Raw genomic sequence first — 23,557 nt, 5'->3', positions numbered from 1 at the left:
CAAGCGTCCGAGTCTCTCCCGGGGTCCTAGGGGCTCGAATAAATATGGCCGTCCAGCCAGCTGGCTTCACGTCAACTGTTCTGACAGCGGTGAGAGACTCGGACTGCCGACAATAAAAATTCTTGTCTGTTGGTAACGATGCAGCAGACAGGAGGGTGTGGCGCATGTATGATAAAGGCTTTCACCTGATGACTTTATTATGTTACGCTGATCTAGAGTAGGTTACACAAGTACTCTGCCCAGGTATAATAAAAGCTGTTTGCGAGTTACTGTTCAACTGGTCACCTTTTGGCACTGTAATATACATATATATATATATATATATATATATACACACACACACACACACACACACACACACACACACACACATACATATATATATATATATACTATATATAGAGAGAGAGAGAGAGACAGAGCGAGAGATAGAGGTTACAGTGCCAAAAGTTGAATTGTAAGTTGTCAACAGCTTTTACACAAACACACACACACACACACACACACACACATACTGTATATACTGTATATATATATATATAGAGAGAGAGCTATGCTTATTATAACAATAATAGTAGAGCAAAAGTGCTGCTGTTTTCATGTGATTAGCCTTTTTTCAAGCTGTCAATAAAGAGCCTGACACAATGTATCATGCATGGTCACTGTTCCACTTTTGTTGGACTTCCTGTTTCAGTTCTTGCAAAGCCGTGGGCAGACGCCAATAATCCGTGACTAGATGTAAATTAAGACTATCTAACCCAAGGCAATCTAACCTCAAAAATATTAACTTTACTATGCCACAAGTTGGCTAGTATAGCACCAACTTTCCATGATTAGGCCCTTTTAGTGTCTGAGCCTCATCTAGAACCAAACATTATTTTAGATAGATCATTTTGTCGTTTAGGAGCCTACAGTTTCTTTCATTTCATTTTCAATTTAATTACTGGTAATATTGAACTGGGCCTTAAATTAATGATGTGATCATTGGTTTTGATGTACTTGGGAAACAGCATGTCTGACAATTAATGATTTTGTTACCAGATGGTAGTGCAGATGACTAATCTTAATACATGCTTTTTTGCTGTTGTTGTTTTAAAGTTCTGCAGGAACTACTTCACCTGACTGTTCTATTGCAAAGGACCAGCTGCTACAAGCATTCTAACAACTCAGCAACTGTTTTGAGGATCAAAATTGTGCACAAAGTACTCATCACTGGTAAATTTAACACTGGTCAAAATATGGGCATGTGAATATGTCATTTTATTTTGGACAACGTAAATAAATGAGCCACAATAAAGTCACGTCGTTTATCACCTGCCACTAATTGCAATATAAGGCAAACTAAATTTGGAAACGTATTTGCTTCTAAAAAGTTAGACTATTGTCAGAGAGCGCTGTCGGGGGTGAAGGGGTTAATGCGTCCCGCCTGTCCCGCCCTCTCTGCGGCTGAATCTGCCCGCCCGGGTCCATCCGCGCCTCGGGGAAGCTCCACTTTCTCGGAGCATTTGTCACCGAAATACGCCGCATTTAAGTCTGACCGAAGAGGTCGAACATTAACTCCGCCATTTCAGAGAGGACGGTCTCTTGTTGTGAAACAATGCGAAGGAAAGTTTGACGCGTCTGTGCGGTTATTAAGTGTCCATCCATGTGGAATCTGGAGCCCCTGGTCTGTCCTCGGTAAGTTGGTTCGGCAACGTTACTTTAGAGCAGGAGTCGCCGTTCCGAGTCTTTTAGCCCCTAACATCTGTGTTTAAAGCGTACGCGTTGGGCGAGCTGTGCTCGGTTTTAGGAAACAGCTGCTTTGTCGAGCTATTTCTGACTACGGCGCGACTTTTCACACGCGCCCCCGCCTCCGTGGACGTGTGTTCGGGCTAACTTGCACCGGGGGGGGGGGGGGTGCGCTCGAAGCCCCTCCGCCAGCCACGGTCCTCTGTTTTAATCGCCAATAGCAGCTATGCTAACGTGTGCCGTTGCCATGGAAGTCAAGTCTCGTGCCAGGCATTCTTTCCCCTGGCTGTCCTGGAGTTGTAGGTCGGTCTGTCTGTCGGTCTGTCTGCCTGCTGCCCCTCTTCCCCCAGCAGGTCCCAGCGTGTTTGTGGGGCGACACGCTTCGGGGGTGACGCAACCCAGGAAAAATGTGGTAGAAACAGATTAAAAGGATCTACTAAGGGTGATTTACGGGATGGTTCCTAGTCCCCCGGGGCCCCTCCTCTCATGTTCTCCAGGCCTTCCTTGTGATCAATGGCATGTTTCCCAGTAAAGGCTGGGAAGGAACACTGGTATCTGGTCACACTTGGTGCATTTCAGAGAAACGTTTTACTGCGTGGGCGCCACTGTTGGGTAAAGGTTAATCCCAGAAGTGGGCCCTCGGTGCCGGTGAGGGGGTCAGAAAGGTGGAGAGGAGAGGAATGCTGAGGGGTGTGTGTATGAATCTGTGTTGTGTGTGTGTGTTTGCCTTATTAAAGGCTTTGTTTTGCAGTTGTCAGAGCTGCGCTTATCTGCATCTACATGTTGACACTGGACGGTGACTTGCAGTAACTTCGCTGTAAATTTTTTACCACGCAACACACCTGTTCTCAGAAACCTTTCCTTCCTGTAAAAATGGGTTTGGACTTCCATGAAGACCAAACCTTTGATCGCAGGGTTGTACTTTCCCTCGCAGCAGAGGCGACACTGCTGAGACCGGGCGCCGTTGCGTTCAATTTTACATCTCTTTTATTCATTCCTTACAGGTTGTGACGTCTGTGGAGTTTGTGTGACAGACCGACGGGATGCATTCGGATGAGAACGGCCCAGACAGTGGGAACGCCGGCGATAATAACAACACCAGCAGTGAGAGCAGCGGGAATTCGGGTTCCCAGTATGCGCTGTGCGCCCTCGGCGTGGGGCTGGTGGCCCTCGGGATCGTCATGATCGTGTGGAGCGTGGTGCCCGCGGACACGCCCGGCAACAGCAGCGTCGCGGGCGACACCAGCAACAGGAAGAACAAAGCCTCGTCGGTGGCGTTTGTGCTGGTGGGCTCCGGCGTGGCCATGCTGCTGCTGTCCCTGTGCGTGGGGATGAGGAACAAACAGCGGGAGCAGCTGCAACTTCAGGAGGCCCAGAACCGCAGAGAGGCGTCTCGGGCACAGCAGGTCAGGGAAAGGTGAGTCCGGAGCAGCAGTTCATTTGAGATGGCTGGTTTTTTTGTTTGTTTTTAATTGTTTGTCCTTCCAACGGTGGTTTTTATGCATGGAAATGTAATTCAAGTCGCTAATTTGTGGGCTGCATCGCCAAGATTTCAATAATGCATTTGGTAAATGTTTGATGAGCCAGATGATCGGAGCGTTTTACCGTCGTCCCCGGCGATTCTACTTATCGTGTTTTCAATAAGTGCTTCAGCTGCAATTTACCCCCCGGCTGGTGCTTCCTGTTCCTGAGCAAAACAAACTGTCTTCTGTGACCTCACACAACCAGGACTGTGTATTGTCGCTACATGCTAACTCCAGTTGCTCTAGTATAAAGGGGCATGATGGTTGACCTTTGACCTTTCCCCAATAGCTCAGTCCAGGAAGTGGCTGTGAGCCCATTAACACCCGATTGTTTCCCTCCTCTGCAGTGCTGAGGAACAGGCCCAGCGTTACGCGGTGCCCTCCTATGAAGAGGCCGTGGGCAGCGGCCAGTATCCCGCCCCTCAGAGCGCTCTGCGCCCCAGCGTCTCACAGCTGCCCTCCTACGATGACCTGGTCCGGGTCGACGGAGTGCAGTTTGAGTCCGAGGACGCGGAGGAAGCCGCCACCAGGCCTCCTGCCGCCGCCGCTGCTACGCCAAACCGCAGACCTGGGAAAAATAGCCGCAAGCTCCTCCCCATCAAGATCCGCAGGATTAAGTCGGAAAAGGCGCACATGAAAAATGCTGAGTCTTCCCAGCCTGCAGCGGGACTCAGTATAGAGCCACTCACCCCGCCGCCGCAGTACGAGGATAAAGTGCCTCCAATTTAACGGAAAGTTCCGTCAAAAGTGCTGAAACTCCTGCAGGTTCTCCTCAACGGGCCAGGCACATTTTAGGTGGGGAGCTACCCAAATCTGAACATCTGCTCCCGTGACACACACTAAATCCAGCTGCTGCTCCGGATGGCCGCCATCGCTCCAGCGGAACAGCTCTTCCTTTCTTCTCACTTTGTTTGGTTTCTAATTTGGGAGCTCGCTAACATGGCTGCTGGACCTTGCCGATCTGGGACGTTGGGGGAACTTTGGTTTCAAGGATTCGGCAGTTTCCTCCGGTCACATCTGGCGTTGGCATCCACACGGAATGCTGGCACGGACACTTTGGATCGCTCCTGTCTCAGGCTGTGACTCAGCATTCTGTGCGTGGCTGGAGCGTCCACAGAAACCTTCCCTGAATCGACATTGTACTTGTTGATTCAGTAAGAGCGGTTTCTTTTTTTACTTCCACAGCATTGTCCTTCTCTTTTTAGACAACGTAACCAAAGAATATCACGTAAAGACCTGATGTTCTCATCTCCGCTGCCTGCTAGGAAATGTAATTGCGCAACACTAACGAGAAAGAACGGACTTGTCTTTTTGAAGCTTCCATATCAGTGTTTTTTCTCAGTTTTAGTATTGTTTGTATTCCATTCTTATTGTTTGTATGTCAGTTAGCTGCGTGGTCACATTTGAATGGGGGTGTTGATATTTCTGGCCAACCAGAGTCAAGAGTAATCCACTTAAACCCAGCAGGGCCTCATTTTGATGTTAAAATGCTACATCAGCCGTCAGATCCGTTATAACAGTGATAAAGAGAGTGAAAGACTCCCAACAGGCTGGTAGATTACATCTTGGATTGTAACTTCAGCAGATTCTAATCGAGTCCTTCCTCTTTATCTGCTTACTTCAGTGTCTCTAAGCACTTTAGATCCGACTGCTGTTTTCCCAGCCTTCTGTAAATGACTGCAGTCTGACGCTCCAGAGCACGAGAGAGGAAACACTTCAATGGTTTCAAGCGTTTTCCCGTAGCCATGGCGAACACTGCGGCGCCGCTGTCAGCTCCTCTCTGGGCCTGGTTTTGTTCTGGGACGAGATTATCAACAGAGAGAGCCTTTGAGTGTGCAGCTGCAGCCGTTGCACACTGGCTTACTCATCACCCTCCCTCCAACCACAGCCTGACCAGCAGCCCCCCCGACGGACACCGGGGTTCTGACTGGTCAGCCACAAGCACCCAGACGCACTCAATTAGATATAAACTGCTGAAGTATTTGCCGATGTCACGCAACGGGGGAAAAATCTCAGTGGTTTTGCTGAGTCGAAGGAGACGATGCAGACGTTTCCAGACAGCGGATTTCGGTATGTCGCAGGAATCTACGAGGCTAAAGTCTGTCTACATTCCTCTGGATTTGTAGCTGAGACTGGCTGCAGTGTCTTTGATTTGTCATCACGCTCGCTGTCGCATTACCTCATTTGTCAAAAGGACCACAGAACTTGATTTTTATTACGTCAGGTTTTACATGGATAGAAAAAAGACGAAATTAGGAGTCTTGAATCTCTGAAAGACGGAGTTTGTGTTTCACACATCGCTGTCATACTCGTGTCTAAATTTATTTTATATCTACTGTGAAAATATGCTTTTCTATAAAACCTCTTTCAGAAGACGGAAAACAAAATGTAATTTTATATGAAATAAAATGATAAATGATCACCTTGCACGTTTGTTACCGTTTCCCAAGTGTAGTACACCCACCTGACCACGTGGTGGCGCGCTTGATCGCCGCTGGATCGCAGCCAGTCACGAAGAAGCCGGAAGTCTCATCCGTCGTGTCGCACTGAGCTGTGGTCATGGAGCAAAGATGGTGGAGGTTTAAGAATCAGGGCTCAATAATCGCTTGTTCATCCCGATTCAGCTGAAATCGGAGCACCAAACCGTCATGAGGCAGATGTTTGGTCGACCACAACTCTGTTTAGATAAAAGATTTACAGCACAGGGGGTTAATGTTTATTGTAAACTTCCTGTTTAAATATATGACTAAAATACTGAATCACTTGAAACAAGAATAAACACAATCAAGATTCGGGGGCTACATTTTTTTTTTTCATGATGAATCTAAAGATTTTTTGCTTCGGATTCATCTTAATTCTAAAAAGATAACTATTATACACATGTAGCATAAATTCATTTGTTAACAAGACATGATACAAATAAGGTGCTTAAATTAAATCACGTGAAATATGAAGTTATTTTCCAAATTTCCTTTTTTTTTCTCATCATAAATTCTCTGAGGGCGTCAGGGCTGATGTGTGCTGCAGCTAAAAACCGACCGAGGTTCTATTCACCCATTCTTACAACAGAAGTAAAAAAAAACCTCTGCGTCCTCATCATCTGAATCATCTTCTTCTGCTCCTTCTTCCTCTTCTTGATGCTGTTGAGAAAGAAACTCAAATGTCAGGTATTAGAATAAACACACCAGCAGCAGCAGCAGCAGAGCAGCAGCAGCAGCAGCAGCAGCAGCAGCAGCATCATCATCATCTAATGGTGCTGAGCCCTTAAACACAACATGGACTCCACTGACCTCAGGTCTCCTGGCTGTCAAATATCGACAATCCTCTTCAAAAGGACAGAAGCCAGATTGATCAAAAAAGCTGCAGAACTCTTCCCTGCATGGAAAAGAAGGAAAGCATCTGTGTTAACATGGAGTCCAACTCTAGTGAATACAGATGCTCAGGAAACTGAAGCTCACAACAAACCTGCATCTCTGCTTGGTGCTGATGATCAGCTGTTCCTTCTCTTCTCCCTCCATCATGGATTCACTCAGAACATAAAAATCTGATCGGACTCTGCACACTGGACAACCCCTGAGAGGTCAACAAAAGATGGTTCGTGATCAGTTACTGATCACGAACAACATCTGGACGGTATCTGTCCATCCGTCTCCCGGTCACGATGCAGGGTTCACAGAATGCATGGACACAATTTGGAAGAATCCCAAAAGTTTTATGTTTTGGGAGCTTCCTCTCATAAATGTTTTCCATGCATATGGAACAGGTTTCGTCTGGATTGTCCTGACCAGAAGCTGCAGCATCTCTGGATACTCCTGACACTCTGGCACCAAACTCCTGGGGAGAGAAATGTAGCATTCAGTTTTGATAGCTGTTGTTAAAGAATAAGATAAGGTCACACTGCAAGAGAACAAGACTCAAAGTCTTTTGTTGTTCACCTGATGAACTTCTGCGTTCGCTATCTGAGTAGAAGCATCACGTGTCAGGTGTCAGGTCAGCTTTATGGACCAGAACATGGCCATACCTAGTGAAAACAAAAAGAATAAGCAGATAAATTTATATATAATTGTAGGTTCAGGTGTAAACATTCAGGGACAATCATGCAGCAACGGCAGGAAGTAAAATATCTCTAAAAACAAGAGGGAAAATGTATTCATAAATAAAACAGACAATAGAAAAAAAGACTCAATAACAGGTTAGACAAGGCATGAAGTGCTGCTATGCAGCACCAATTCTGAACATTTTCTATATGCTTCATATCATGCTCATGAACCTTAGTTTAGGTTTATTTCAGCCCAATTTGTTTATTTATTTATATTCATTTTTGAGGTGAGGAGCCTTTGAGCCATTTAAGGTCGGTGGCCTTAATAATAGAGTTACTAACAGTACTATGATGACCGCTGATGGCTTTCCAAGACATGGCCGCAGGTGTGGAGTTCAAATCAGAGATGTGCATTAAATCCCAGTACCTGCTTAAAGGATCCACAACAGACACCAGAGGCAAAAAAGTGGAGATGGGGGGGATGGAGACAGGGCGTTGTCCAATAATAGTGACTGAAACAGCCATTATTTCACTGGATTTGATAGCTTTTGCACTTTGTTGATCCAGTTGATGTAGTGCTGACCCCAGTGAAGACAGAGGGCTTCTTGCAGTAGTTGCAGCCCATGCTGGAGCCAAAACTCATCCCACCATGCACATGTCAGGAGCCATCGGGGAAACTATGCTGCAGCTAGTAAAAGTTAGTTGGAAAACAACTCAGCCTTGAAGATCAGTGACCACAAATCATCAAAATACAACTTGTCCTTATTTAGATGATAGATATACACCATGGTCTCACGGATACAATCCAGCTAACACGCTTTGTACACCAGTGACCCAACAATGTCAAAAGACATTTACACCACATTTGGCAGACGGGTGATAAAATCTCAGATATTGGGATTGGGAAATTTAGAGAGTGGATGATGTTCATTTAATAAGAAACTGAGTTCATTACAATTGCTTGAGATGTAATTTGTTTTTTAGTCCCAATATTACTATTTTGCTGTTTCTCTGCATGAAGAAAGTGATTCTGTGCTTTTATTTTGAAAATACTGGAGGCGGGGGCTGGATGAGAGGAATGAGCAGGAGCTCCAGGTGAGTACTCCGCCACGTGTTATGTTGGAGAGTTAAATAAAGTTGTTGGGGGTAAATTGCGGCATTGTCTGCCATCACCACAGTGACGAGCACGGGCACAGAGTGTTGCTGGGGAAACACATCCTCTGAAAACTGTCCTCGCCTGTCAACGCCTCTGACACCGTCACAGCCGCCTGCCTCCCGGATCAGGGTCCCATCCTCCCCCATGGAGCCCCCTGCTATGTCACCGGTTGGGGTCGCCTCTCCAGTGAGTGACCACAGCTCATATATTATCCGGTACTCAGGGCCAGCCCAAGAAAATGCTGACACCCACAGTCTTCACACAAGTCAGCTCATACATCAGCTGGATTAACTCGGCGAGGAACCTTTTCACCCGTAGATTTGATGTGATGACATTAATGTCACATTCTTTTTTTATATGAAATGATTGACATACAAGCAGCGTTGTTTTTAATATGCTTTATTTATGCAGCTGAGAGTACTTGAACATCACTGTCGTTTTTCCAATTTGTTTCTTTAAAAAACAACCCTTTACTTCCGGTAAGGAAAGAATTTAAAGGGAAGTTTTCTTTTAAATGACATTATAAAATAAAGGTAATTTACAAATAGGTAGAGTGAAAACGTCAATTTAACGGTTTGGTCTTGGGTAAATGATGTCATTGCTCATTCTATCCACTAGATGGGGGTGTTTATCTTTCTACTGGGCGTGGTCAGCAGAGGCGACAGTGATTAATTTTATTATCAGTTATAGCTTATGCCTTTTCAATTTAACATGTTTGTTTCAATTTAAAACTGTAAATTGAAATATTTGATTTTAAACCAGCAATTTTATTTTCAAATAGGCTGTTTGTTGAAGCTATTATTACCATCACATCCCAACAGACAATAGTGCTGGTTTATTCCCAGAAACTCTGAATTCCATAAGAATTCTGCAGCTTTGAGGATGAATCTGGTCTCTTTCCTTCAAAGAGGAGTGTTGCTACTTAACAGCAGGAAGACCTGAGGTCAGTGGGGTCCATGTTGTGTTTAAGACCTCATCACCATTAGCTGATGACGATGATGAAGATGGTGTGTTTATTCTGTTACCTGATACCTCGTTTCTTTCTCCGTCCAGGTCATAGTTTTATTCAGTTCTGAACTGAAGAAGCCTTCTGGGGAGAAGGTCAAACATCTTTGTGATCTAACTGGATACTTATAACCAATCTTAGAAATGTTTTCAAGTTTTCTAGCTGCGTAACTACGCCACTCTTCTATGAAATTGTACGAGATTGCAGTCAAGTGTTTTTAATGTTTCTAGCACATTTAATTTTTTTTAAATGCTGTGCTGTAAAAAAAATGATCTGATTAGCTTAAAAATATTGTAACAAATGCGTCAGAGAAATGTGTTCGATGGAAAACGGGCAGATGGCAGCACAAGTCCTCTGTAATCGATGCAACGGGAGAATTAGAGTGACGATGACATCATCGATCGGATCAGTCAGTTTAGACGTCACGGCCGATCGTACAAGTTGTCTAAAAAGAGACATCGGCCGACCGGATGTAGCCGATCAGTCCAGCAGAGCCTGATGCTGCTGCGTCTCCTGGGAATGAGCAGAATCACCACGAGAGTTTCAAAGTCATGGATTTAATCCCAAATAAAGCTGGAAACAGGAATACTAACCATGGCGTTCCTTATGCCAGTAATCCTTACATCCCTTCTTTTTTGCTGTCCTCGTCCTTCATGTCTTCCGTGTCATTCCCTTCTTTGTCGTCCTTGTCTTTCTTGTTGTCCTTGTCATTCTCGCCTTTCTTTTTGTCTTTCTCATCATCTTCCTCATCGTCCTTGTCCTTCACGTTTCCCCTGTCCTTGTCAGCCCCTTTCTTGTCATCCTTGTCTTCTTCCTTGACGTCATCTTTCTGGTCTTCCTTGTCATCCTTGTCTTCTTCCTTGACGTCATCTTTCTGGTCTTCCTTGTCATCCTTGTCTTCTTCCTTGACGTCATCTTTCATGTCTTCCTTGTCCTCCTTGTCTTCTTCCTTGACGTCATCTTTCATGTCATCCTTGTCCTCCTTGCCTTTCATGTCTTCCTTGTTGTCTTTGTTATCCTCGTCCTTCTTGTCTTTATCTTTCTTGTCTTTCTTCTCATCCTCGTCTTTCTTGTCATCCTCACCCTTGTCTTTCATGTCCTTCTTGTGGTCCTCATCTTTCCTGTCGTCCTTTTCTTCCTTGTCCTGATCTCGCTTCTGTACTTCTGCACACCCTGGACAGAAGACACGTACAGTCCATTTATGCACGACACTGATGCGGTGTTCAGAGTGGAATATTTACAACAAACAATGTCCACACATTTAGCTGGTGCGACCAGCCAATATCATCAGATATTAGTGGAAATATGGTCAATGTGTCCCCTGGGATTATCGAATAGTACATTTGCTTGAAATGCTCGTCCTTAGACAAAACACAAGCAATGTGCAACAGGAAGGGAAAATAACCTGGAATCACAACAAATCTCCCAGACGCACAGTGGGCAGAGGCCAAACACAAATCTTTTGTGTTGGTCAGGTATGTTTGAATAATAGTACACAAACTGGTTTGGGTTCAAATCTTTAATGTAAAAGCTACTTTTAATAACGGACCAGGTCAAAAGTTACAGTTGGTACTTTAACTGGAACATCTCTGACTGAATTGTAAATCAAATCAAATCAAGAGTTGAATCAGGGCCTTGTAATATTGAATGAATCTGGATAATCTGAATCGATATCCAGTCCTAAAATGAGATCTTGGGGTCGAATTTCGAGAGATGTTTTGTTCCGAGGTCTCAAAGTATGGAACACAAGCATCAACTCACGTTCAAGGCCGGACTCATCATCATCTTCTCGCTTGACCTCTGTCAGCTTTGGCTCCCCTGCCGTCCCTGTGGCGCCACCTGTCCCCTCTTGATTCCCGGTGCCCTGCAAATGGTTGAAGTACTGTACTGCAAAATCCACCAGGTCCGGTGGCCTTTGTCGAAGAACCTCCACAGTGAAGCCCTGCAGCAGCTCTGTCAATCCTGGCGGTATCTCAATAGTCATGGTTGTACCTGTCTGAGCGTATCTAGAGTAAGAAAGAAAATGGGTGGAATTTTAATATAAAGCTGCACTGAGAAGCTTGTAGCTGTGCTGCAGGGGCCCAGGGGCCGATTTATCAAAGGCTGAGCCAGGGAACACTCAGTTCCAGCAGCGGCGCAAAACATATATGAGCCAAATATTTGCTAAGGGGAGCCGATACCGGACAACATTGGTTAAATGTTAGCAACAATAATGACATTTCCTGACATCGTTGCACACCGAAGTGTTAACTTGGGCGGGTGGCCGGCTGGAGCTGGCTAGCAAAGTAGCTAATCGGCTAATGACCATGGTCACATGACCACGCAATGACTGGGTTGTCATGCACGACAACCCAGTCATTGCGTCGTTTATGTCACAAATACACAACTAATCCACGCAAGTTAACTTGTCATACTTGGGTTAAGATGCACATAGCGCACCTTACATGTGATTCTATCTTCACACCAAACAAAACCAACTAAGGAGAATCCCCCCTTTGGCATTATTCAAGCATGGATGCAAATTGTGTTAAAACAGAGGGGCAAAAAAAGGTTCAAGTTGGATCAACAGAAGAGCTGAGAAGATACAAATCACATCCACAATATAGAGAGAAAAACCTACAATGCACTTTCCTTTACTATAAAATAGAGCAATTTACAATTTGTGAGCACCAAAAGCTCGAATATAAAAGGTCCCCATCCTTCCTATCTGTCAGAGTACGTCCACATTGAGTGCCCATATAGCCTTAATTTAAATTACTTAAACATACTGTATAATGGTTTTAGATAACGCACAGCTCCAGCTGCAGCGGTAGGATTTAGTATGACATTAACTCAGTAACGTATCTTGTTGGAATTGCTGACTAAAATTTAACCTTTAATTTTGTAGTGTTCTTCTTGTATGTTCTGATTTTATTGTGCACGTTCTCGTGGCCTCGGGTGTCAGAAAGGTAAATTAATTTCAAATTAAATTAAAATGAAAGCAGCATATAAGACCATTGCTATACAACACAACCTGGTTAAAGCACAGTATTTAACATATGGTTCTTTCAACCAAAACGCCTTTGGTCCTTCATCAAAGACCATCAAGTATTCTTTGATCCCCAGGCTTCAAAACTGTTTCAACCTAATTTGTGTCAAGCTAGATGTGGTAGGGGAAGTACAGGCCGGGTCAAGCAGTGACCCAGAACTTCACAATGAGCATCAACCACGACTACCCACCCAGCACCCACAACGTGCGTGATGTTAACGTTTGCAGACAAAACAAAATGGTCGAATCCTTTCACAATATTTATTTTCAACATAAATCCGCAGGCGAATTTACCACATCCTTATTTGACTGAACAGACTAACAATCGGTTTGACACTGTTTATTCTGTTCTACACACATAAAATACACGTGTAAAAACCAGCGGTGTGAACCTGTAGTTGGATCTGAATCCACGGTGATTGAGGCCAAGGAAGCAGACAACAGATTTACATCAGGCCCTGATGGTGTCTGTCCTCAGATCCTGCTGGATCCCTTTCTGACCACGACTGTTTGGTCTGTTTAAGCACGTGAGAACATCTTTCCAGCCATTCTTTTCTGCCTCCAAGAGGCCCATTTCTGTCCCTGAGAGTTTCCCCTTTGAAAGATGTGAGGCAGATTCCTTTTATTTCACCAGGTTGCTTTTACCGTCACTGTTTTATCAGGTTGTGTCCCTCACTTGACAGTTTTATAGACTTCTTAGAGAATCATTTCCTGCTGAAGTAACGGCTCACACCTTTATTTTTAAATAAGTGAAGCAGCTCCACTTGATGTTTTTCCCATTTACCATCTGTCTATAGGTGTAGTGGCAGTGGGAGCTTTGGCCATAGGGTGAAATTCTCTTTTATAGGCAGTGAGCCTCTAAATACCTGGTATTATTCCCTCTCGTTAATGGGAGATGTTGATTATTGTTTATGACCACTATATTTTCATGGTTTGAACGTCAGTTATTAGCCATATTTGGCTAAATTGTGTTTACAGAACCCTGTTTTTGGCGTCTCGCTCCCATAGTGTCGCCGGCTCACACACACACTGTTGACCTCTCGTTCACATCCACACTCACATTGCTGGTTGATTTTGAGTCTCCAGGTCACCAATCACCCACATGCACGTCTTTGGAGGGAGAACTAAGACGGACGCAGGGTGAACATGCACACTCCACGCAGAAAACTGTGTGGGCAAATTCATTGCTTAAGAAGGTAAAAATCAAGGAATACTTCTTATTCAGTAAATGGATACTTTAATTTGAGCACACTGTGGTCTTCTGTGCACAAAGAAGCTGCATTTATTATAAATTTAATGTAACAATGCTTGTAAATGCAGATCAAGGCAGCCCAGCAACTTCCTTAGTGAGTGGTCATAATCTAAAGCGTAGAAGACAATTTTATATCATCAGATGTTTCAGTTCTTTTCTTCTGTTATTGTCATCACATCAAATCTCCACATGAAAAGCTTCCTCACCCAGTTAATCCAGCTGATGTACGAGCTGACTTGCGTGAAGACTGTGGGCTTCTTTGGGACGTTGCAGCCCTGACCAGAACCAAAACTCACCACACCGTGGACTTCCCAGGAACCATCAGCCGCTTGGTAGTTCAGAGGTCCACCAGAGTCTCCCTGCAACCATCAGAACCAACATCATCCGCTAATGTCACAGCGTTTTCTCAGACTGGCCCTGAGTAATCTCACATTGCACCCTGCGGCGATGCCATCGCCGCCGGCGCAGACCATCTTGTCTGTCGCCAGGACGCTCCACCAGTCATCCTGTGAGCAGGTGTCATGGTCGACCACTGGAAGGAGAACCTGCTGCAGAACATCTGCCTGCGGTCCATCAGCTGTGGATGGCAACACTGATAAGAATCTCTGAGTTCATGTTTCTCTTTGCACGTTGGTCAAATGTCACCTCATCAGCTGACCTTTGACCTCGGTATCCAGCCTAAATCAAATCAAATCAATCTTTATTTATATGGCACTTTTCATACGCTAGGTAGCACAAAGTGCCTCACAAAGGATAAAAACAGCAAAGAGAACAACCGAATTAAGAAAAGGACAGAGACACACACATGCATACAACACACTTACACACACACCCACACACATAAACAAGCTGAGGCAAGCTGAGACATGGCTGGGCACCGAGACCTGAGGCGAAGGAGACGCCACCTTGGAGGCCCACCAGGCCGAGGGAGGTCACGGTCCATGACCACAGGTGGTGCCGCCACAAAGACCACCCTGACCCGGACAGACCGGAGGCTCCACACCAAAGCACAGAGCCCCCTAACCACCCAGTCCATGGTTGACAATGGGACAGCACCTCCAGCGGTAGACCGGAAACATCTCCCAGCCTGGCAGGCCCCCATGAGGAAACACCATGAGGAGACACTGGAGCTAAAAACCGAAGGACTGAAACAGTAAATGGATAAAAGGTATAAAAGCTAAAAGCTGAGGACTAAGAATTGGAGTAGTAAAACAGTACTAAGACTAAAACAGACTAAAACAGTAAATGAGATGAAAGGTGTAAAGACTAAAAACTGAGAGACTAAGAACGAGGGAGTAAAAAAGTAAAAGTGTCAAGTTACAAATAAGGATAAGACGTAAAATAATTTAAAATAATCAGAAAATCAATTAAAGGCTTGATTAAAAAGGTGTGTCTTGAGGCTCTTTTTAAAAATCTCAACAGTCTCTGCGGCCTGAGGTTCTCGGCAGCTGTCCACAGTCGGGGACCATATAACTGAAGGCGCTTCCCCGTGCGTTTTAGTGCTTACATGTGGAATGGTTAAAAGGCCGGTGCCAGAGGACCTCAGAGTCCGCGAGGGATGATAGAATAAAAGCAGGTCAGATAAATAAGTCGGGCCAAGACCATTAAGACATTTAAAAACTAGTAAAAGAACCTTAAAATCGATCCTGAAACGCACGGTAGCCAATGCAGCGATTCTAAAACGGTGTGAGTGTCCCGCCCTCTGGTCTCGTCAGCACTGTGCAGCTGAGTTTTGTAATAATGTAGGTTGTGATGCTCTTTTTTGGAAGACCAGAGAGCAGGGCATTACAATAATCTAAACGACAAGAGATAAAAGCGTGCATCGCACTCCGTGCGATGCATGCATAAATATGTAAATATGAATGTGGTCACTCACTGGAGAGCCGACCCCAACCGGTGACATAGCAGGGGGCAATGGGGGAGGATGAGCCTGATCCGGGAGGCAGGCGGCTGTGACGGTGTCAGAGGCGTTGACAGGCGAGGCCAGTTTGATCAGGGCGATGTCGTTGCTGTGGCACAGAGGAAACACAGACCTGGTGTCACCTCTGAGATAACACGAGGTTAGCGTTAGCTGCTGCTGTCACCGGCTCAGCAGGATGTTGTAGTCCTCATGAGCGATGATCAGGGCAGTGCTCCGGGACTGGGAGGCCTCCTCGCTGGCCCCCAGGATGTGTTTCCCCAGCAACACTCTGTGCCCGTGCTCGTCACTGTGGTGATGGCAGACAACGGCACATTACCGTGAGCATATGGTGCACGTATACACCAACTCATCCTCATTAAAGACGGTCATACTCGATGCAGTGGGCTGCAGTGAGGACCCACTCAGAGGAGATCAGAGTGCCTCCGCAGACGTGCCTCCAGCGCCCGCTGCTGTCTGACTGCAGCGACACCTGAGCAAAGCGCAATTCTGGGCAATTCTGGTTGAAGCAGCGAGCAGGATAATGCAGATTAGACGAGAGAGTTTACCTGCCAGGGCCAGCTGTGAGGCCTGGCATCCTCCCCTGCCACCACCCTGCTCAGCACTGGAGGGATACTGGGAATACCGCATCCGTGTGCTGGGATAAAACAGCTATCTCAATGAAAACTGCCAACTCAACTAACTGAACCCTTTTTTTTATCAAAGCAAAAAAAAGTTTATTGTGAGTTATTCCACAGCTGAACATGCAAAGATAAAGTAGGAAACTCTTACCGCTAGTGAACAGAAAATAGAGAACTAGCATGCTTCTCACTGCCATGTGGTGTGAGCACATCTTTAGGCTCATACTCTATTTATACTTGTTAGCTACTTCACAGTGAAGTAGTGCAAACCACAGCTGACACATGCAGAAAAGCAAACTGGTGGTGGGGACTGAGGACACCTGGGGACTGGGGACATGTAACACATGTCACAGGTGGTTGGCAAGGAGACTTTCCCATCATTGCTGTTTGTGTTTTAGTTTCTCTTGTTTTTGAGAATAAACCTTGAAAAGACAAATGTGGAACGCAAACTGATGTAAATATGCTTTTATTTCTTCTGATACTTCAAACAACTGCAACGGCGTCTTCGATTCCCTAAACTCGTCCATCTCAGTAGGTCACCATTTTCTGTGGAAATGGATCAATGTTAGCAAAATGCCAATTGTTTTTTCTTTCTTTTTTCTAAATTGATTTCCCAATCATGACTGCAGGGCAGGTGACAGGAGGAGCGTGCTTACAGAGTTGATCCAGTTCATGTAGGAGCTGACTTGGGTGAAGACGGTGGGCTTTTTGGCATAGTTGCAGCTGAGGCCGGAGCCGAAGCTGACGATGCCGTGGACCTCCCAGGTTCCAGCACTGTTCTGGCAGTTCAGGGGGCCACCAGAGTCCCCCTGTTTCAACGAGACAAACAGATCTTTGAAACCTCACACTGATTTGTTTTCTTTCCGCTAGATTACTGACATTAAGTCAACTTTAGACTCACGTTGCAACCAGCCACCACCCCATCTCCGCCTGCGCAGACCATTTTGGTGGTCACCTGCGAACCCCACCAGTCGTACCTGGAGCAGGTGGCGTGGTCGACCACGGGCAGAAGAGCCTGCTGCAGAATGTCAGCAATGGGACCTCCAGCTGTGGGCAGGAGAGATGGAGATAAGCGGGAAGAAAAGGCACAAGTTGAATTTCATTTGTAAAAGACGGGGCTCACTGTAGAGGCGACCCCAGCCGGTGATGTAGCAGGACTCGTTGTGTGGAAGGACGAAGTCGGCAGCGGGGAGACAAGCAGCCATGATGGTGTCAGAGAAGGTGACAGGAGACTCCAGCTTGATCAGGGCGATGTCGTTGCTGCCGAGGACACGGGAATCTCGCTGAATTTTGGACTCGGGGCTTTTCATTCAAGACTCTGGTTTATTTACCGAATGAAGAACGGGTTCCAGCTCTCGTGCACGATGATGTCAGCAGTGCCCATAAAGGCAGCACTGTCCTCTGTCTCTACCAGGTTGTGCTTGCCCATGGCCACTCTGTACTCCCTGCCAGAGCTGCTCAGCCAGAGAAGGAAAAGCTGTGATGTGGCCTTCCATCCTCACCTGCGTTTGAGGATTCGGCGCATTCCTGCGACCTGGGCTGTAGCTTCCTACCTGATACAGTGAGCAGCAGTGAGGACCCACTGCTCAGAGATGAGAGTTCCTCCACAGGTGTGCCTCCACTCCCCATTTCTGTTGTACTGCAGGGAAATCTGACACAGACGCACAAATGCTGTTCACCATTATTAGTTTCTTTGCCTTGCTAATGCAACAAAGTCCCACGTTTGCCATCGTCCCCAAGTGGATTATTTTGAAGCGAACTCGTCTGACAGCTGCTGTCCCGACCTGAGGGGGAACCCTCTCCTTTTACCTGCCAGGGCCAGCTGTGAGGGTTGACGTCCTCTCCGTTAACCACCCGGGACACAGAAGGGGGGAAGGTGGGCTGGCCACACCCGTACGCTGTGGGAGACACAAACTGCCCCTGTGAGCCGGCCAACGCATCAAACCCTGTGAACTGGAGTGGAATAGATAATTACCACCAGCAACCAGGAGAGCGAGAACCACAAACTTCATCATGTCTGTACAGTTTGCAGTAAACCGAGACAGTTTTATACCTGTGCTGTTATGAAACAGACACAGGGGAGGGGTCCCGCATCAAAACTGACAGGAAGTCAATACAGGGTCAAGGTCAAAGAGTTTGGAGTGTTTTTAAGTCTTGAATAGTTGAAGTGTGACCTACGTAATGTGGGTGCATGAAGTCCGATTACCTTAAACCCCAATGCTCGTGTTCTGATCACAAGATCTTCAGAAATGTGATTTTAAAAAATTAAACACTTTTCTTGAAGTTGTGATTTCTACTCACAGCCCAAAAGCAGCAAGTGCAGCAAACCTGCATCCAATCCTAGAACTTTAACCAGTACTAACTGCACTGACCAGTAATGAAAACACCTTATGTGGAGACCAGGCCGACCCACTGGACCACACCTGCCACGGTCACACAGGGCGGGGGAGATAAGGCGTATTTTGAGGGTATCTGCGGACACTTATCTTCAAGGCTGGTTTGTTTTTCCTGGCTGCAGCATGATTGCAGGTGTGCGATGTGCTGTGATAAAGTGCTGTATAAAGGAAGGCGGGTCTCACTCTGCTTCTGCTGAAGACAGTTCATGATGAAGCTCCTGATCTTGGCTTTGTTCATCGCTGGCGGTAAGTTCTGAAGCGTACATCTTCATAAACTTCCAAACTTCTCCATCGTCTCCATCATGTAATGAAATCAACGTCTTCCGGTGGTTCCTAGCCTACAGCTGTGGCGTGCCCACCTTCCCTCCCGTGGTCTCCAGGGTGGTCGGTGGAGAGGATGTCCGTCAGAACAGCTGGCCCTGGCAGGTGAGACCCATTCATGAAATACTTGTATATTTCGGTCTACTCTCAGGAGTGGGAGAAACCTTTCTGCCTTCTTCTCAGGCATCGCTGCAGTACAAGAGTGGCAGCAACTTCTACCACACCTGCGGCGGAACCCTGATCTCCAACCAGTGGGTCCTTACTGCTGCTCACTGCATCGGGTACGCCTTCGATGTGTCGGACATGTTGGAATTTAGCAGAGAATTGAACCTACAGCAGCTCTGACCCATGTTTTTCCTGCCCAAGCAGCAGTTACACCTACAGGGTCTACCTGGGAAAACACAATCTGAGGGGCGATGAGTCTGGTGCCGTTGCCATCAGTCCCGCCAAGATCATCGTCCACGAGGCCTGGGACTCTTATAGAATCCGGTAGACCTCTGGCACCTTTACCCCCCGCTGTGCTACCCGCCGACCATTTTGCGCTCAAGAATGTCCTCCTTCTTGTCTCGTAGCAACGACATTGCATTGATTAAGCTGTCGACTCCCGTCCAGAGGAGTGACTCTATCATGCCCGCCTGTCTTCCCGCATCTGGGGAAATCCTGCCCCACAATTCTCCCTGCTACGTGACCGGATGGGGCCGTCTCTGGAGTGAGCGCGCGAAACCAGAAAGAGTCGGTCGATGGGCATGTCCTGTTGGGACTAAATGAGTCCTCTTCTTTTCTCTAGCCGGGGGACCCATTGCTGACATCCTGCAGCAGGCCCGCCTCCCTGTTGTCAGCCACGAAACCTGCAGCAGATACGACTGGTGGGGCAGCCTGGTCACCAGCAGCATGGTCTGTGCCGGAGGAGACGGCCAGCTGGCCAGCTGCAACGTGAGTCGCTTTTCTTATGTACTTCACAAACGTACGTAGAGCTCGATTCGAGCGGCCTCGTGCACATTTCTCTCTCTTATTCTTCAGGGAGACTCTGGCGGTCCCCTGAACTGCCAGAACGCCGATGGCTCCTGGGACGTGCACGGCGTGGTGAGCTTTGGCTCCAGCATGGGCTGCAACTACTACAAGAAGCCCTCCGTCTTCACCAGGGTCAGCGCCTACATCAACTGGATCAACAATGTAAGTAAAAAAGACATCAAAAGCGCGGAAATATTGGCCACAATAATAAATTTAGCTGTTTTCGCTCATTCGGTCACTCAGAATATTGGACAACAGGATCAGGGCTGTCCTGATCCTGTTTTTGTGTCTTTGGTCTACATTTATAAACACATCTTCTGACTTTGTGGCTGTCACTCACACCATGTTTCCTCTTTGCTCTGCAGGTGATGGCCAGCAACTAAAATGATAATTGTTTTGCCTTCTACATCGTTGAAATAAATATAGATTCTAGCAGAAAATCTGGAGTTTTCTTTGGATTTGAAACACCAACACTGCTTACATGTTGACACTCAGAAACAGATCTGCTGATTCACCGTTCAACCCCACGGGCCTTGTTTCAGTCCTTTGTGGTTTGACTTTATGATGATTATGACCAGTTTTTATTTTAATTGTTTACATGTTTTACCTCCAGACGTTCCATGGTTCATCAAGAGTTTTCACCACATTTAATCCATTGTGAATGATAAATGAGAATGCACGTATCAGGAATTGTCTTTGCCCACCCTGGCATCTGCACCAGATTATGTGCATCTAAATGACATAATACTCAGCACTGCCACGTGTACATTTATATTCTAGTTAAGATATTAAGTGGTAATTTTTGGCTTCTCAAGTAGCAGTTTTTAAAAAGACATACAAAGTCTATGGTGTTTGAAGGCTGCTGCGTGTTTCCAGATATTATCATCAATAAAAAATCTCAAATCTCGCCTATCATGCCCGCAAATCTGAGAGTGGCCACTGCATATTGCAGAAACCGCATTCACAAATAATGGTGCTCTGACCACATCCGGCCGCTAGGTGGAGGTATCGCACGAGCGGTTGATGGCACCACGAGAGAACAGCAAGAATAGCTATATGTCTGAATCTAAACTTTAAAGGGAAAACGGAGCTTTTTATGTCAGCGGAGATGATTCACTGATGTCTGAACACAGTTTTAATTAAGATCATATATAAACCCCTCCCTCCCGGGAAGAAAAACTGTCATTATACTCGCAATCAGCACTATTTTTTGCTGTTCCAGGTTCTTTAGTCACAACCCCAATTAGTGTCACCTGGAAAGGTTTCATTTATAACCACGATGCTCCACAGTCATTTTTAACCGCAGTGCCCCGATTTTACTTGCAGTGCTCATTTGCATGTTAATGATCATTAGCAAGACAGGAAGACGAGTGATTGCTGCAGCCTTATCTTTCATTTCTGCCCTATCAGTGCAGTGTTATATACTTGTGTTGCTCTCTGTTTTTGGAGCTTCTTATTTTTACCCGCATGAAGTTGTTTCAAAGCGTTTGCTTGTTTATCGTTATTGTGATTTCCGGCAGAAACTGTGTTTTATTTCAACAGGATGTCATAAATGTAGATCGTAGTAAGTGCACAGTTATGGATAATATGGAAATAGAAATGCAATTTTAAACTTTGTTTTATTCTGCGGCATTGGAAGGAAGCCACTGCTCTGGCCATTAACAAGTAAAACATTAATTCTTTAGTTTAACTTCCTTTTAAAAAAACTTCTGAGATACTAAATCACCCAACATTAATGTTAAAGTATAATCTATGTGTCTATTCCTACAAAATAAAGCCAAAGGGGACGTCGCTCTCATTTGATTACGTTTGCTTTATTTTTCCACTAGATGGCGACAAACCGCCATATTTTAGTCCAAAATCCCCCCCCCCAAAAAACCAACAAAAAACAGACTGAATATGTTATGTATATAAGACTAAATGAGCTCTCAGTGGATTATAAAACTGATTAACAACATTGCATTTCTCCATCCCGCTGGAATTACACACACACACACACACACACACACACACACACACATAAAATATATATATAGAAAGAGAGAGGAAGAGAGAGAGTGTTTTTTTGAATTCAGTCTTTCATAAAAATCTTCAGTCTCAAGCTTCACAAGTAATTTAAAGCTAAAATCCCTCATAAAACCCCGTGGATGATGAGCTACATCCACAGGGTAGCTAATTTTACCTGTACAGGCTCAACCATACAGATTCACCACTTGTTTATTTTTAACATCTTTTATATCATGTTTTCTTTCTTTCTTTTTCTTTGCTGCCACAGAAGAGCGTGAGCTGCAGACAACAGTAGGCGTGAGGTTTCCTGTCTGTGCCCTGAACCTGACAGACACTAATGTTGAACAAATGTAACCTTTACAGAGGCTCTGCTGTGTGATGGGATACTTTTGGCACTTCCCTTTGTAGAATCCCTGGACTCTGTAACTCGTCCTGACTTGGTTTTGGCTCTCATCCACGTGTTACCACGCTTCTGAATGCTGCACATGTTGCTGGCCTCGGGGTCTCCGCCAAATGTTTGGCGAGTGAGGCGGATGCTGAGACGAGTGCCCGGATTTTGCTGGAACATTGAAACGTGCGCACGCTTGAGCCCGCTGCACATCTACAAAGGCTGCTGTAAGTCTCTGAAATGAAAGGGTCAGGGCTTTTCTGGCTGGCCTGGCATCGCTGCTGGGAAATGTAGTCAAAAGAAGCTGTTAAACAGTCCCTTTGCACCGGATCCATCAACACACACGAATGGCGTTTAGCGCCGCTTCGTCTCCGAACAGGCCGTTTTCACCGCGCCAAGTGACAACCGCGGTGACATCATGCCCGGCGTCCTCCAACACGCCCTTGCCCTCCGCTGTGCACTCTTGGGTGTGCTAACCACCTTCTGAGAGCAGGACCATGAGATCACAATCACGTTCTCGTGCTGTAAAAGACCACTGTGAATTAAAGAAAGCTGCAGTTAAGCTTGTGCTCTCACTTGCAAGCCTGACCAGTTGGGGGGGGGGCTCAGGCAGAGCCGGTACTTCCATCACATGTGTAATCAGCCTTTGTTGCTGCTTGAGTACCATTATTAAACGCACATGTCCTGTTGCTCTTCATATCTGGGCCGATTTTTGCCTTGGCGCAGTGATCCGTGATGCGAGCGGAGGACGTGTGGACAGGCGGGCTTAAATACCGGCACAGCACTGAAAATATTTGAGTTTTGGTTGAGCAGTGGAAGAAGGGAGCCATTAAAGCCTCGGCGTTTAGAGGGAAAATATTACTTTTATCAACACTGGCTCGTCGGCCTCGCTGATGTCATCAGCACCTTGCGCGTGTGCGCTCGGACGCGCGCGCGCACCACGAGGCCGACTCTTCCCGTGTGGGCATCACGGGACAAAGTAGTCTTTATGCAGTGTGCTGAGCTCCGAGGCAGAAACATTGTTGAGCAGTAAAACAGTCTGTAACTGAAACCACATGTTCCAGAGTGGAGGACGGACAAACCCAGACAGCCTCTGCAGCTCCACTGCAGGAGTGGGTGCCCCTATCATCAAGGGGGCTCAGGGGGCTCCTTTTTGACTCCGAT

General features: G+C 46.1%; 4 protein-coding genes and 1 pseudogene across 6 annotated transcripts; 2 read left to right on the top strand and 3 right to left on the bottom strand.

The window, feature by feature from the left end:
• Window positions 1-1,432: 1,432 nt before the first annotated feature.
• On the top strand, window positions 1,433-5,678 carry tmem51a (transmembrane protein 51a). Its single transcript, XM_057040147.1, has 3 exons — window positions 1,433-1,677; window positions 2,733-3,145; window positions 3,599-5,678. The coding sequence occupies exons 2-3, from the start codon at window positions 2,772-2,774 to the stop codon at window positions 3,978-3,980; spliced, it is 756 nt and encodes a 251-aa protein (XP_056896127.1). The 5' UTR covers window positions 1,433-1,677; window positions 2,733-2,771; the 3' UTR covers window positions 3,981-5,678.
• Window positions 5,679-10,042: 4,364 nt separating this feature from the next.
• Window positions 10,043-11,767, bottom strand: LOC130530115 (myb-like protein X). The gene is made up of 2 exons (XM_057041014.1): window positions 11,214-11,767; window positions 10,043-10,625 (listed from the first exon to the last, which is right to left on the bottom strand). The coding sequence occupies exons 1-2, from the start codon at window positions 11,434-11,436 to the stop codon at window positions 10,072-10,074; spliced, it is 777 nt and encodes a 258-aa protein (XP_056896994.1). The 5' UTR covers window positions 11,437-11,767; the 3' UTR covers window positions 10,043-10,071.
• A 1,927-nt stretch (window positions 11,768-13,694) lies between these two features.
• Window positions 13,695-16,566, bottom strand: LOC130530113 (chymotrypsin-like elastase family member 2A; annotated as a pseudogene).
• Window positions 16,567-16,720: 154 nt separating this feature from the next.
• On the bottom strand, window positions 16,721-18,619 carry LOC130530112 (chymotrypsin-C-like). 3 transcript variants are annotated; one of them, XM_057041009.1, is made up of 8 exons: window positions 18,572-18,619; window positions 18,080-18,223; window positions 17,824-17,921; window positions 17,602-17,724; window positions 17,394-17,530; window positions 17,172-17,317; window positions 16,927-17,079; window positions 16,721-16,816 (listed from the first exon to the last, which is right to left on the bottom strand). In XM_057041009.1, the coding sequence occupies exons 1-8, from the start codon at window positions 18,602-18,604 to the stop codon at window positions 16,799-16,801; spliced, it is 852 nt and encodes a 283-aa protein (XP_056896989.1). In that variant the 5' UTR covers window positions 18,605-18,619; the 3' UTR covers window positions 16,721-16,798. The 3 variants fall into 3 exon arrangements, with proteins under 3 accessions (XP_056896989.1, XP_056896990.1, XP_056896991.1); XM_057041010.1 differs by lacking the exon at window positions 18,572-18,619 and adding an exon at window positions 18,449-18,478; XM_057041011.1 differs by lacking the exon at window positions 18,572-18,619 and adding an exon at window positions 18,246-18,314 and having other exon boundaries at window positions 18,080-18,168.
• A 220-nt stretch (window positions 18,620-18,839) lies between these two features.
• On the top strand, window positions 18,840-20,438 carry ela2 (elastase 2). Its single transcript, XM_057041013.1, has 8 exons — window positions 18,840-18,912; window positions 19,004-19,092; window positions 19,171-19,268; window positions 19,357-19,476; window positions 19,560-19,696; window positions 19,775-19,920; window positions 20,008-20,160; window positions 20,364-20,438. Exons 1-8 carry the CDS (start codon window positions 18,873-18,875, stop codon window positions 20,379-20,381), a joined length of 801 nt encoding a protein of 266 aa, XP_056896993.1. The 5' UTR covers window positions 18,840-18,872; the 3' UTR covers window positions 20,382-20,438.
• Window positions 20,439-23,557: the final 3,119 nt, after the last annotated feature.

This window comes from Takifugu flavidus, chromosome 8, assembly GCF_003711565.1.
Source record: "Takifugu flavidus isolate HTHZ2018 chromosome 8, ASM371156v2, whole genome shotgun sequence".
NCBI classification, from domain to species: domain Eukaryota; kingdom Metazoa; phylum Chordata; class Actinopteri; order Tetraodontiformes; family Tetraodontidae; genus Takifugu; species Takifugu flavidus.
Note: the sequence above shows the minus strand (reverse complement) of the source record. Positions and strands in the feature narration are given on the sequence as shown.